Genomic DNA, 14270 nt, shown 5'->3' with positions numbered 1-14270 from the left:
CCTTTGTTAAAGTTTCAACTCCCCACCCCTTCAAGAAAGCTCACAAGTCAAGTCAGACCCTCCAAGCAGTGCTTCAGCTAAAAGCAGGGAGCACCACACATAATATTCTTGAGCTCTGCAAAGTAAAAACCAAGGTGGGAAAAGTAACCTTTCAGGCTATGTACATACATTGCAAAGCAGCAGCTGTATCTCCTCTTGCCCCCACTGATCCTGTTCATTCTGTTTTGTACCATTTTGCAAGATTTGTAGGTGTGGAGGAAAGAACTGGGACTTGAAGGGTTTTGTGTTTGCAGGGTGTTTTCAGAAGAGCATTTTGCATTTCTGGCCTTTATTTGCTTGTAAATTCTAACCCTCCCTGTTCCCCACCACCCCACCTCTGTCATGCACTCTTCATTTTTTCTATTTTTCTTTATTTTTTTGTTTCCAAAATTAAATCTAACTCATCTCATCCCCAAGTTGTTCACACCCACTGATACACTCTCCGCCCTGCCATCCTTGCCCTCACAGCAAGAGGAAGTGCATAATATTGCCTTAAGAAGATTTCAGAACAACAAAAAAAACATTCTGAGATTTAAACACCACCCAGTCAGCTACGCAGTTAGCGTGCTTCCTCCAGCCCTGTGCAGGTGCCTGAAGAACGCTCTCCTGCAACTCTCGCTGCTCAGTGGGGAAGACAGCTGTAAAAATGACAACTGAACCCTGGACTGTAAATTATGAAGCATCTTCTGCTGTCTACTCGGATTATAATCCCCTCCAAAATACCTGCCTACCACAGGACCTACCCTACGCTTGGTGCTACATTCCCATCCTCTACTTCATCGCTTTCTTCGTTGGCTTCACTGGCAACCTCTTGGTGATTGTACTGATGGCCAAGAAGAAAGGCAGCAAGAGGCTGGTGGATACCTTTGTCCTGAATCTGGCTGTTGCCGACCTGGTCTTTGTCTGCACCTTGCCTCTCTGGGCAGTGTCAGCAGCTTATGATAACAAGTGGTACTTTGGTGAAGGCATGTGTAAATTCAGCAGCTTTATCATCTCTGTGAACCGCAGCTCCAGCATCCTGTTCCTAATGGGCATGAGCGTGGAGCGTTACCTGGTGGTCATGAAGCGTGTGGACTCCAAATCTACTGGGACCAAGAACTGTCTGATCATTGCCTGTGGTTGCATCTGGGCTGTCTCTCTCCTCCTAGGCATTCCCTCTATGATGTATAGGAAGCTCAGCCCCTCAGAGGATACCACTGGTGAACTGTGCGAGGATGAGGACTCTATCACCTTCCAGGTGCTCAGCCTGGCTTTGCTTATCTTGACCTTTCTCCTGCCCTTGGGAGTGATCTTATTCTGCTATTGCTCCATCTCCTTCAAGCTGCTGAACCACATCAGCTTGGGAAAGGGGACAAAGAACTCCCTCCAGATCATCTTCACGATCATCGGTGCCTTCATCTGCTGCTGGCTGCCCTTCAATGCCTTTAAAGCGTTCCTCTTCTTCTCCTCTACGTTCCAGGGAGCAGATCTGTCTTGCTGGGCATTAATGGCTCTCAGACGGGGCCTGACCATCAGTGCTTGCTTGGCCTTCATGAACAGCTGCGTAAATCCCATCATCTATGCCTTGATGGATCACCATTTCCGACGCCAGGTGCTGCAACAACGGCTCCGGGTCTGTGGTGCTTTCCAGGAGACACGGCAAACCTCGGTCTTGTCCGTCTCATCCGCTACTGAGTCCAGCCTCATGTTCGCCAGCCGGAACAAGCCACCATCACCTGCCTCCATTCGGCTGGAGATGTAAGAGGGGATGGGTAGGGTTACAAGCCTCCACCCTGAGGGCTGAGGCAGGCTAGGTAGTCGCTGTTGCTGCTTCTTGTGTAGGTAAAATGTGCCAGTTATTTGGACAGCTTTCAGGTTAATTTTGACAAGGGCTTTTCTTTCTTGACAGATCTCATTCTAAAAGCATCGCTAAGCTACCCCCCAGGTCTGTGTAGAGCTGTAACGCCAGTCTGTCTCACCTGGGTGTCAGCAGAACCTTAGTGGATCCACTCCTCTCCTGCCATAACTCCACTGATGTCCAGGGAGTTGCAAGAGCAGAGTTTCACTCGGTATTCGTAGAGGTTATAACACAGGTTTTGAAAAGGAAGAGGCTGAAGATTTTCAAAGATGACTAGGGGATTTAGCCACACAGCTCCCATTGAAATGAAAACCTCGCCTAACAGCTGCTCTCTCCTTCCCCAGCACCCTTGGGAGAAGAGGGATTCTCCACTGGCCTTGCCTTCCCCTGCTAAGGAAATCAGGCACATCCAGTGCCTTTCCCAGGGGCAGTCACACATCCCAGAAATACAGTGAGGGAGAAACCACCCTGAATGCAGCCTCACAGCCCGTAGAAGCATCAGGGTTACTTAGGCCTGGTCTGTAGATCCACCCAGCTACACTGCTGAGGGATGTGAAAAATCCACCCCCCTGAGTAACGTAGCGAAGCTGACGTAACCCCCGGGCACAGACAGTGCTAGGTCAGTGGAAGAATTCGTCCCTCAACCTAGCCACTGCCTCCTGGAGAGGTGGATTGGCTACAGCGATGGGAGAATTCCTCCTGCCGGCGTAGGGAGTGTCCACACTGAAGGGCTGCAGCAGCGCAGCTGTTTCACACGTAGACAAGCCCTGAGGTTTGCTCCGGCGATGAGAGCTCACACTCCCCAGGAGTAGCGGGGGAGGGAGGAGGGGAACAGTGGCAGCAGCAGGGCAGGATGCGGCACTACAAATAGGTTTGCTTGAGCAACAAAAATAGAGAATTCCGGAGAGGGGGCCAAACTCTGGTCTCGGTTACCCCAGCACAAAGCCAGAGAACCACTTCTGCCAGTCTTACTCACAGGAGCAATCCCTGCTCATGTGAGTAGCCCCACTGATTTCTATGGCCCACATCCTCAAGGGTATGTCATTGCCTAACTTCACGGGGAACTAGACCTCTGTTTACCTTTGGGGATCTGGGCCTATGTGCTTATTCGCATGATCAAGGCCTGGCAGGTTTGGGCTCTGATGTCAGTGGGTTCCTACCAGGGAAACCAAGGCTGGAATCACACCTGAGGTGTACGTTGTAAAACCGAATGCCTTAAATGTGTATCGCCACCCCTGAATTTATCTCTCAGAGTTATTGCAAATTCAATAAACCATGGCTGCTTGCTCCTGTTACAGATCTACAGTAACAACAAAGGCGGAATTACTGAAGTTGGGACCATGTGACAGAACCATGTGGGGCTCTCTCTCTGTTAAGCAGTTGTATAATAAATATGCTTTATTAAACTTAACACAACTAAAAATAGATCTGGTAGCAAGAATCTGTACGTTTAATGAAAAGACACATTCACAATTAAAACAGCTCTGTTCTTATTACATAGTTGTGTAATAAATATGCTTTAATACTGACTGGTTTTACTGAATTGAAGGAAGTCGCTCTGGTATCTAAAATCAGCATCTTTCGAGACAGACCTATTGCACAGTGCTGCCACTCCACATTTACCGTTTAGCCCATGAGGATTCTTTGGGTTACAAACAATGCCCATAACACTGGACAGTTTTTTATACTATATTTCCCTAACTTCTGCACTATAGCATGACCTTCCCTCAACTTCTAAAAGCCCCAGCACAATAAAACAATCATCTTATTCATTAAATATCAGTTAATTACTGAAACCTTGTTTGAGGTTTCCAGCTACCAGAGATGTCTGTGACGCTCTTGTTCAGTCCCAGTAAGTGTGTTTTTACTAATCAGCTGCCATTTCACTCACACACAATAACCTAATTAAATCCCACTGGACCTCTGTGTTAGGGCATGTGTCATAACAGAGCCCAATGTTATTAGCCTTGCCATGGGTTCTTCTCCCTGGGGAAGACACTTGTCATACCGAAGGGAAGTAGCTTAGACAGCAGTAAGAATGTCTAAGAATCTGGCTACTCTGCAGTCTGGGGGTGTGATTGGAGCATGTGTAGACATACCAGCGCAGGCTCTGACCTAGCTAAATCCAAGCTAGCTCACATAATAATAGCAGTGAAGCCAGGGCATCATGGGCCTCCTGTACCTTGTCCAGCCTCCCCCATCCCATGCTGCCAAGGCATCAGAGCGGTCTGCTGGTCAGAGTGCAGATATGCCCAGTGATGAGCTGCTAGAAGCTGAAGATCCAGTTCCTTCAGTCGCTCCGGGTCTTCAGCGGCACTTCGGCGGCAGGCTCTTCACTCGCTCTGGGTCTTCGGCAGCACTGAAGGACCTGCTGCCGAAGTGCCGCCGAAGACCCGGAACAAGTGAAGGGCCCGCCGCCGAAATGCCGCCAAAGGCGCACAGTGCCGCCAGGTGACTACAAATTCACAGGGGGAGCCGAGAGCTCTGGCGGGACGGGCAGGACAGGAGTCTGCCCACCCCTTTAACAACCGGTTCTCAACTGGCTGCAAAATTTAACAACTGGTTCTAAACCGGCTGAAAAATTTAACAACCGGTTTGCGCGAACTGGTGCAAACCGGCTCCAGCTCACCACTGGATATGCCCATAGAACCCTGCACTCTGTTAGAAATAACAGAGTTCCCAGAGGAGCTGCCATAGTGGGTCTTCATTTGTGGGAAAACCCGCAAGGCCCACCCCCTCCGATCCCACCATGGGCACTGAAGAAGAAGAAAAGTGGGGCAATTTCTAAACTATGAGTGGCGACTCAGATTGGGAGAGGGCTTGAAGGCTTCCCGCCCTCCTGCCTGGCTGGGGTGGATGCCTGCTCCCCACACTCACTGGCAGGCTGGCTGGCAGTGCAGAAGCTCAGATTTTTCTCCGAGACTTTGTTCTCGGTTTGAGATCCACCATAAAGGAGCAGAAAGTGGGTCCTGCCCTCCCTTATTCGTTTGCTGCAGCAGAATTGATGCTCCAGTAAAGCGATTATTGTTTCAGCATGTTCAGTGCCTTGCTAGTGTTGATAGCTATGTCCTCAGTAAGAAAGTTTGCTCCCTCCTCAGATTGCCTTTGATAGACCCCTAGGCTTTAAGGCTAGAAGGGATTGCTATGATCAGCTAGTCTGTCCTCCCACAGGATGCAAGCCAGAGAATTCATAAACCCCAGGGAACTGGCTGAACTCAAAGGGCTAACGTGACCTGCAGTACCCAGTGAAGGTACTGGTCATGGAGCACAGAAGTAACAGAACCAGGAGTCTCAGTTCAGGGCAATTGCACCTGTATTTAAACCTGTAACTAAACTGGGAGGAGTGGTAGATACGCTGGAGGGGAGGGATAGGATACAGAAGGACCTAGACAAATTGGAGGATTGGGCCAAAAGAAATCTGATGAGGTTCAATAAGGATAAGTGCAGGGTCCTGCACTTAGGACGGAAGAATCCAATGCACCGCTACAGACTAGGGACCGAATGGCTAGGCAGCAGTTCTGCGGAAAAGGACCTAGGGGTGACAGTGGATGAGAAGCCGAATATGAGTCAGCAGTGTGCCCTTGTTGCCAAGAAGGCCAATGGCATTTTGGGATGTATAAGTAGGGGCATAGCGAGCAGATCGAGGGACGTGATCGTTCCCCTCTATTCAACATTGGTGAGGCCTCATCTGGAGTACTGTGTCCAGTTTTGGGCCCCACACTACAAGAAGGATGTGGATAACTTGGAGAGAGTCCAGCGAAGGGCAACAAAAATGATTAGGGGTCTAGAACACATGAGTTATGAGGAGAGGCTGAGGGAGCTGGGATTGTTTAGTCTGCAGAAGAGAAGAATGAGGGGGGATTTGATAGCTGCTTTCAAGTACCTGAAAGGGGGTTCCAAAGAGGATGGCTCTAGACTGTTCTCAATGGTAGCAGATGACAGAACGAGGAGTAATGGTCTCAAGTTGCAGTGGGGGAGGTTTAGATTGGATATTAGGAAAAACTTTTTCACTAAGACGGTGGTGAAACACTGGAATGCGTTACCTAGGGAGGTGGTAGAATCTCCTTCCTTAGAGGTTTTTAAGGTCAGGCTTGACAAAGCCCTGGCTGGGATGATTTAACTGGGAATTGGTCCTGCTTCGAGCAGGGGGTTGGACTAGATGACCTTCTGGGGTCCCTTCCAACCCTGATATTCTATGATTCTATTTCCCCCTCATCGTCCAACCAGGGCATCATCTCTCAGGCTTCTAGATCCCCAGCCATCACCTCTCTTGAGCGAAGACCCACATCTCTCTCCCTCCTGACTGGGGTATTTCCAGCTGCACAGCTCCCTGCCTGCACTCTGAGTGCCCCAGCTCAGCAGACTGCCAGAGCACGCTGCTTTGCCTTCCTTCCTCAGAGGCGCTGCACAGTGCAGTTGCCACAGTTAAGTTAGCACATAGCCCTTTCTAAGCAAGCATGGATATTCTTAAGGTGAAAGCATTACAGAGAAAGCATAAAGGAACCTACACGCCTGCTGATAAGCTTACCAGAGCTCACCCCAACTCCAGCGAGGGCTTGCGTAGGTCCTTCAAACCCCACCAAGAGGGTTTCCCTGTGTTCACAAGTTCATAACAGCTGTTAGCTCAGACAGCACCCCATGGATACAAGCCCCTCCTAAATGCAGCTTTCACCTTTGATCTCCGGGCCCTGGGAACTGGTAATCAGCAGCCAATGAGCTCCAGGTCTGGTTGGGAGAAGTTACCGTCCCCTCCTCCCAAGTATTTCCTAGGAAACCCACTCAGCTAAGAGCTCAGTCTTGTCTGGCACATTGGTTAAAAGAGTCCCTCGGCGCTCATAACCCTTCCCGGTGTGTGCATTATCCCTGTCTCCCCCTAGAGTCGTTACCTACACTCCCCCACACAATAACTGGCACGTTAACATTTTAATGCAATGACCTCCTAGAATACTGAAACTAAACTCAGCTGGCTTTGCCCAGGAACGTGCCCTCTCCAGCCCAACAGGTTCGAACATGCTCACTGAACTGCACTACAGCCTGCGATTGATAGCACAGATGGTCCCACTAGGAGAGCCCTAAAAATGGGGTGGAGAACCAGGGCAAGAGCTGCATGATTTTGTAATGAATTATATATGTGCCTCAGTTTACCTGCTCAATATGACTCTGACTGTGCGGCACTGAATGCAAAGGGTTGTTAGGAAAAATCAAGCAGGAAACAGCACAATGGTCAGCGCTAAGATAGCTCAGGCTAAACAACTTCAGGAGGACAATGGCTGGACCATGAGCGAGGGCAGATGCTCTCCTGAGGTGCTGGCCTAACATGACCCAGCTGTTTGGCCCAGGCTAGAGCCTAAGTTCCAAAGGCCAGAGACCCATTGGGCAATGGCTGCCTAGAGAGGACGGGGCTGTGGGGTGCATGTCAGACAGACAGATCCGGAGCTAGGCTGTGTGTGCAGCAGGGCTGTGGCTGAAGGCAGAGGCCCTGCGGGATGCGGCTGAGGCAGCTGGGCTCATCCATCCTTTGAGAGAGGCAAGGAGCTGTTGGAAGGCCCAGGAGTGTGGCCCCATCATGGTGTTAACCCTTTGCGCTGCTCGTTGTGTACCTTTGGGCGGCTGGACAGTACAGCTGTTTGGAAGGAGCTGTTGTGAGTCCCTGTAACCAGCTGCTGGCCATGGCTCCCAGGGAGAAGGGTCAGGCCCATCATGCTAGCAGCTGGAAATGGGTCTGTGGCCCTGGGTCCAGTCTAAGTACAGGAGAGCTGCAGGTTCCACCCGGGGAGAGGTGCAGCTAGCAGAGAACTGCTGGGGCGTGGGCACCACTTGCTCCGTCACCCGGCAGGATGGTGGGTGGACATGGAGGGTGCTGTCTAGGTAGCCAGTCTAAAGGGAGGCCACCCAGGGAGGCACGCAGGTCACTTGGAAGAAGTGCCCCGAGACAGCCCAGGGGACAGAGCACATGGGCAGCATCTTTTCTGCCACAAGATACAAATCCATCCCTTGCCATCTCCCTTCTGTTCCTTGTGGTCCCCCCTCCATAGCTGGCAGCTTCTGGGGACTCTGCTCCCCCCAGATCCACTCTCCCTGGGAAGTTCAATAATTGTCCCTCCTCCTGGGTCTCATCTCCATTCCTCCCCCTCACACAGGTTCTCTTCTCTGTCCTTCCCCTCCCTCCCTCCCTCCTTTGGTCACTCGCTCGCCTCCCCTCTGCCACCCACCGCACCCCAGGGTCTCATTCTGGCTGCTGGGACTCAGGAGTGTGTCTGGCTCAGTGAGACGTCGCACTGGCAGGCATGAGTGCAGAGTTGGGCCCAGGAGCTGCTGTCTCAGGTTTCCCCTCCCTCTCACTTGGGAGGACTCTCTCCTCCGCTCTTTCCCACGAAGGGTCCCCCCACCCTGCATCCCCCAGGTTCAGTCCCTGAGTCTCTCACCGTGTGTAAGTCTCACTTTCCAGCTCAAGCTTAGGGCGTCTCTCCACCCCCTGGAAATTCTCCCTACTCATCTGCCCTATCTCAGCCTTTTGCTGTCCAGTCCCACTGCGCCCAGCAACGCCCCCAGTCTGACCCTTGCTTCCCACCCATCTCCCAGCCTCTGACCCATTCTGCATCCACTTCTATTTAGCAACCAGCACTGCCAGCGCCAGGCAGCCTCCCTGCTGCCCCCGCTGCATCCTGTCCTACCCCTGCTCGCAGCCCCTGATGCCCTGCCTGTTGCCAAGCCCCCTGAGACGCTCCCAGTATTGCCAGGCGCTATGGGTCCAACACTGAGTCTCTCACCCTGCAGAGAAGAGCCAGCTGGGCCCAGCGATCATGCATGCAGCAAATGCCAGGCCCACGTGCTCCATTTGGCTCTGATGCCTGCTCTGCCCCTGGCCTCTGCCGCAGCTTCTGCGTGAAAATCCTGCCTCCAAGCACACAGACATGCCGCGTCCTGGCTGACTGGGATGGGGCTCCACTTACCCTCTGCTGACCCCTGGGCATGAGGGGACCAGTCTGTTCCTCTCCAGCCCCCTCCCCATCTACCCTGCTCTCCACTCACACTGCCCGTCCTGAGTATGGGATCCTGTGCCATCTCCTTCCTGCCTCAGCCATGTTATCCTGGCCCAGACCCTCTGCCTGCCCCATCACTTTCCCTGTCTCCCTTCCTCCACACTAACCCTTCTTCCTGTTACCGTGGAGTCCCTGCTCCCTCATAGCCCCCTTGCCCCCAGGGTCGTTCCCTGTCCCACATAACCAGGCCCCTTACTGCCTGTCTGGGCGCCATGGGGCTGCACGGGCAGCGTTTCTCCTGAGGCAGCCCAGCCCCCGGCTTGTGAGAGCAATGGGCTATGGTGGCCAGTTTTAGCGAGGGGGCTGGAGCATGGGGCGGCTTGCATCACGGTAATATCGCACCGGGTGGCACCTCTGCCACCCCTGCCCCCATTCCTGCCCCTGCTACCAGCTCCTACCCTCGGCACCCTCCCTGCCCCAGCCGGCGGGTCCTGGCTGGGCAGCCCCACGCAGGGCTCAGGGGCCTCTCGTGCCCTGCCAAGCCCAGCAGCGGGGTAGGGGGGCAGCAGCTAGCAGGGGAAGAGCCGGCTGCAGGGAAGGGCAGATGGCTCACGATGCCCCCTGCTGGACACAGGCAGAACTGCAAGATTGGCAGACAGACCCTGATCACTGAACACTGCCTCCTGGTGCAAAGGCTTTCCCTCTGTTCCCCTTGCTCACATTCGTGTGACACCCCAGGGAACAGTCCAGACCACTGGGGGCTGTGTCACCCCTGTCCTGCAGCCTCGGGTGCCTTGCAATGCCTTGCTGTAGTAGCTCCCATCTGGGCTGCTCAAAAACAGCCTGTCAGGATGCAAGCCACACCCTGAACATCTGTGTGTAACTACAGCCTGCCAGCCACACTTGGGTTACTCTCTGGCTCTCAGCAGCCTTGGTTATACTGCATGGTGACCCCCAGCACACCCCCAGTCCTGGCTCTTCCCCCAGAACTGTACGTCCGGTACTGCTCAGCCCTCTCCTGGACAGAACAAATATATTAGGTCTGTTATTTCTTTGGCTACCAATGAGACTCTCAGATCAAACAGTAAAAGGAGTATATTAACTACAAAGAGATTTTAAGTGAGTACAAGTACATAAAAGTCAGAAATGGTTAAAAAAAAAGATAAAACACGTACTAGTATCTACTTAAGAAACTAGCTTAGCTGCAAAGCAAACATTCTCACCACATGCTCCAACTGATTACTGCCCAAACTCTCAGGCCCGGACCCCTCCCCCAGAAGCCAACGGCTGTTTCCCTTTGTCTTCTCAGGTGCGGAGAATGAGGTGGGCAGGGGGAGAGAGAGGGGTGCCTTGGGGTGTTTGTCCCTCCTTTTTATAGTGTCAGGTTCTTTCCTGAAAAACATTTCCAGCTGAGACCCAGGAGATAAAAGGTCTGTGTGGAAGGATGTTCCCTGATGGTTTTTTCACCTGTTTGAACTTCCTTTGTTTCCCTTCCTGCTTGATGATCTTGTTTCCTGCTTAAATGCAAATTAAGGCCAGCACCATGGGCAGCAGGTTTCGTAAGCAAGAGAAGGCTCAGCCTACCCAAACTACCTGATGTGGCCCTGCCCATGCTCTACCCCCAGGCCTGCTCTAGGGTGACCAGATGAAACGGACAAAATATCAGGACACATGGGGGAAGCAAAAAAAAAAAAAAAAAAAAGCAGTCGGAGTGGCCAAAGCCAGTCGGGATACGGGATAAAGAACTAAAAATCGGGATAGTCCCGATTTTATTGGGACGTCTGGTCACCCTAGCCAGCTCCTACCTGCCTGGTGTTGTTCCCTTGTGGTGGCCCAGAAGCTGGGGCAGACAAGCTGAGCCTGGGAGCTGGGTGCATACAAGACCCCCAAGCTTTGGGTCTGAGGGCAGTCCAGCCATGCTGCCTGCCCTCCCGCCCAGCGCTGGGGGGTGCTCTGGCCGCGCTGCCCGCCCAGCACTGGGGCTGGGGGCCGATGGCCGTGGGTGTGCTCTGAGCTCCCACAGGGGAGGGGGGAAGAAGGGGCGGGGTCTTGGGCAGAGGGGGAGGGGCCAAGGGTTAGCCTCCCCCAGGGGTGCGTTCACCCACTGCCCATGGCGAGCACACATTTTTCCTTTGTTTAGGACACATCTGACTTCTGCCCGAGCAGGGCTGTGGGGTTTGCAACATGTGTTAATGACATCCTACAAGGGAATCTTATAACTTCTCATGAAACATTGTCACACATTTTACCAGCACATTTTGACCAGAAAATTCTGAGTTTTCAAATGATATCTTACAAGGCATACCTTGTACAAATATTACACTAGCGTGTAGGATGTGAACACAGGGGCATATTCTGTCACACCTGCCTCTGGAGGCAGCAGGTCATGCCCTTTTTTTCTGGACAGGGCATTTTTCCTTTATATACACAATTTCCATATCAAAATCTTGTATGCTCTTGACCCAGTGTCTGATACATCTGTACACAGTTTAAATACCTTGTCAAAATCTGGACTGGCTAGAACAGGCTTCTTAGAAAAGATTTTCTTTACCTTATTAAAACCCTCTTGACATGCCTTTGTCCATACAACTTTGTTAGGCTTAGTCTCTTTACACAGATCTGTGATTGCAGATACAATGCCACTGAACCCACACAAACCTTCCATCGGAGTGTAGCAGACCTGTGAAAGATTGGATCTGTTCTTTGGTTTGGGGAACAGGCCAATTTATAATGACATCAACTTTCAAGGGATCAGGGAATATTTTATCTTCCCCTATCCAGTGTCCCAAGTAAGGAACTCTGGCTGCTCCAATTTTACACTGAGAGGCTTTTACGGGTAGCCCTGCCTCTGAGCGGTGAGAGCACAATTCCCAAGTGATTTTTGTAATCACATAGAGTATTGTGAACACTGCGATGTTGTCCAGATTCACCCTCTGCAAACCACTTAACACTTGGTTGATGAGTCTCTGAAAGGTGGCTCCTGCATTAATTACGCCAAATGCTAACACTGTGAACTCAGAATCCCATATCAGTGATGAAAGCAGACGTTTTCAGTGCATCCTTATCTAAAGGAATTTGCCAATATCCTCAAGTTAAATCAAAAGAGCTGAGATAAGCTTTGCCTAAAATGGCCAATATATCATCTATTCTAAGCATAGGATATACATCTGGGACTATGACAGTGTGACACGCTGTATCTCGGGGAACACCTTGCTCCCCCATGTTCATCCTTATAATATGATTGTGTGGTAATCAATGCAAAGTTTTTCATGTCGGGTGTCTTCGGAAGGCTCTTGATACACTGAGCATTGTTGTTACAGTAATGTTATAGGTTGTAATTTCACATATATAGTTATGAGGCTAAAAATGTGTCCTCATAGAAGGGTCCTCAGGGTTGGAAGGGACCTCAGGAGGTCATCTAGTCCAACCCCGTGCTCAAAGCAGCACCAATCCCTGATTTTTGCCCCAGATCCCTAAATGGCCCCCTCAAGGATTGAACTCACAACCCTGGGTTTAGCAGGCCAATGCTCAAACCACTGAGCTGTCGCTCCCCACTCATGGCTTAAAACAAGCCCAGGCAAAACTCTCCAGGAACAGAGAGGCAGTTTACTTCTCATCAGGGCATGCATGGGACAAACCCAGCCCAGCCTCATAGGAACAAAGGACACTGGTCTAGGCAGCAACAAAAGATCTGTTGGACTTTCAAGTGAGTCACCCTCCTTCCTTTGGTCAGTCAGGGACTATGATGAGGTAATGCTCACCTGACCCCGAAAGGGTGGGGCAAAGCCAGGAGGGAAGAAAGAACATGATAAAAGGGAGAGATGTTTGCCAGGCTCTTCCTCCTCTGTCTACAGACATCACCACCAAGTGACTCAAGCACTGATCAAAGGGGAGGGCCTGGCTGAAGGGCAATCAGCCAGCCTGTGGTGAGAAGCGTCAAAGTTTGTAAGGGCACTGAAAGTGTTAAGAGCAGCTTAGAATGCATTTTGCTTTTATTTCATTTGACCAAATCTGACTTGTTGTGCTTTGACTTATAATCACTTAAAATCTATTGTAGTTAATAAATCTATTTGTTTGTTCTACCTGAAGCAGTGTGTTTGGTTTGAAGCAGGTCAGAGACTCCCCTTGGGATCACAAGCCTGGTACGTATCAATTTCTTTGTTAAATTGACGAACTCATATAAGTTTGTAGTGTCCAGTGGGCATAATTGGACACTGCAAGACGGAGGTTCCTAGGGTTGTGTCTGGAATCGGAGATATTGGCTAGTCTCATTCGGTTGCACAATCCAAGGAGCAGCTCACATGTCAGAGGCTGTGTGTGAACAGCCCAGGAGTGGGGGTTCTCTCAGCAGAGCAGGGTAAGGCTGGCTCCCAGAGTCAAGGATTGGAGTGACCTAGCAGATCACCGGTCCCGATAACATCAGGGGAACATCACAAACAGCATTGAGTTTTCTATAATAAACACAAAAATCTTGGAGTGTGTCTTTTTTAGTGAACAAGAACACAAGTGATGACTAAGAATGGTCAGACTCTTTAATTACTCTCACATCTAATATGCTTTGCGTTTCTGTATGAATTAGTTCCTGCACCTTGCTAGGATTGGGTAGGAGCTGCTGGGAGGTGGCTGTGGTCGTTTTTCAGCAAGTGTCTGGCTTGCTAGAAAACACTTCTTTGTGTTCTTGCAGCACAGACAACACCTCTTCCCTTTCAACTGGTGTTAACTCACTGCAGACATCAATGCTTTCCACAGATGAGTCAGTCTGGCATTCAGCCATCAAATCAGTGAGGTGATGTGCCTTGGTTTCCCCTTCTACACAGCAGATATTTGCTGTAGCTTCCCTGCTGTGAAAGGCTTTAAGTCTGTTTACATGTATGAGCTGTGGGATGGCATTACCATGAGGCTTTTTAACATCATATGTATCTTCATTTACAGTACCACTACTATCACCTAAAAGGGTTATTCCCAAGAGTTTGGCATTTTGTACTTTTCCGACAGGGCTTAACACCAATGCCTATCACACTCCAATCACAAAAGAGTATTTGCAAGTAGGTTTATCATAGCACACCTTTTGTCTGGACTGAATGTCTGTGAGGGTAGTTTGAACAATACCCATCATGTCTTAACTCTATCCTGAGCCTTTGTATGTATTCAGTTACTGGCTCTGCCTCAGTGTCCCTTTCCCAGGAGTCTCTGATGAGATCAAAGGGTCCCCTACCTTCCTTCCATATAGGAGATCAAATGGGGAGGGCCCTATTGATTCTTGGGATACCTCTTTGTAAGCAAACAGAAAATATGGTAGCAACTTGTCCCAATCATGAAACCTTTTATTTGCATACATCCCCAGCATAGATTTTAGAGTCCCATTGAATCTTTCTACCAAACCATTTGTCTCTGGCTGACATGGGGTGGCA

General features: G+C 50.7%; 1 protein-coding gene across 1 annotated transcript; it reads left to right on the top strand.

The window, feature by feature from the left end:
- Positions 1-685: 685 nt before the first annotated feature.
- Positions 686-1780, top strand: GPR25 (G protein-coupled receptor 25; the record flags this gene model as incomplete). Its single annotated transcript, XM_084610923.1, has 1 exon — positions 686-1780. The coding sequence occupies one exon, from the start codon at positions 686-688 to the stop codon at positions 1778-1780; it is 1095 nt and encodes a 364-aa protein (XP_084467049.1).
- Positions 1781-14270: the final 12490 nt, after the last annotated feature.

Source organism: Lepidochelys olivacea, assembly GCF_965140295.1.
Source record: "Lepidochelys olivacea isolate rLepOli2 genome assembly, chromosome: 21".
NCBI lineage: Eukaryota > Metazoa > Chordata > Testudines > Cheloniidae > Lepidochelys > Lepidochelys olivacea.
Note: the sequence above shows the minus strand (reverse complement) of the source record. Positions and strands in the feature narration are given on the sequence as shown.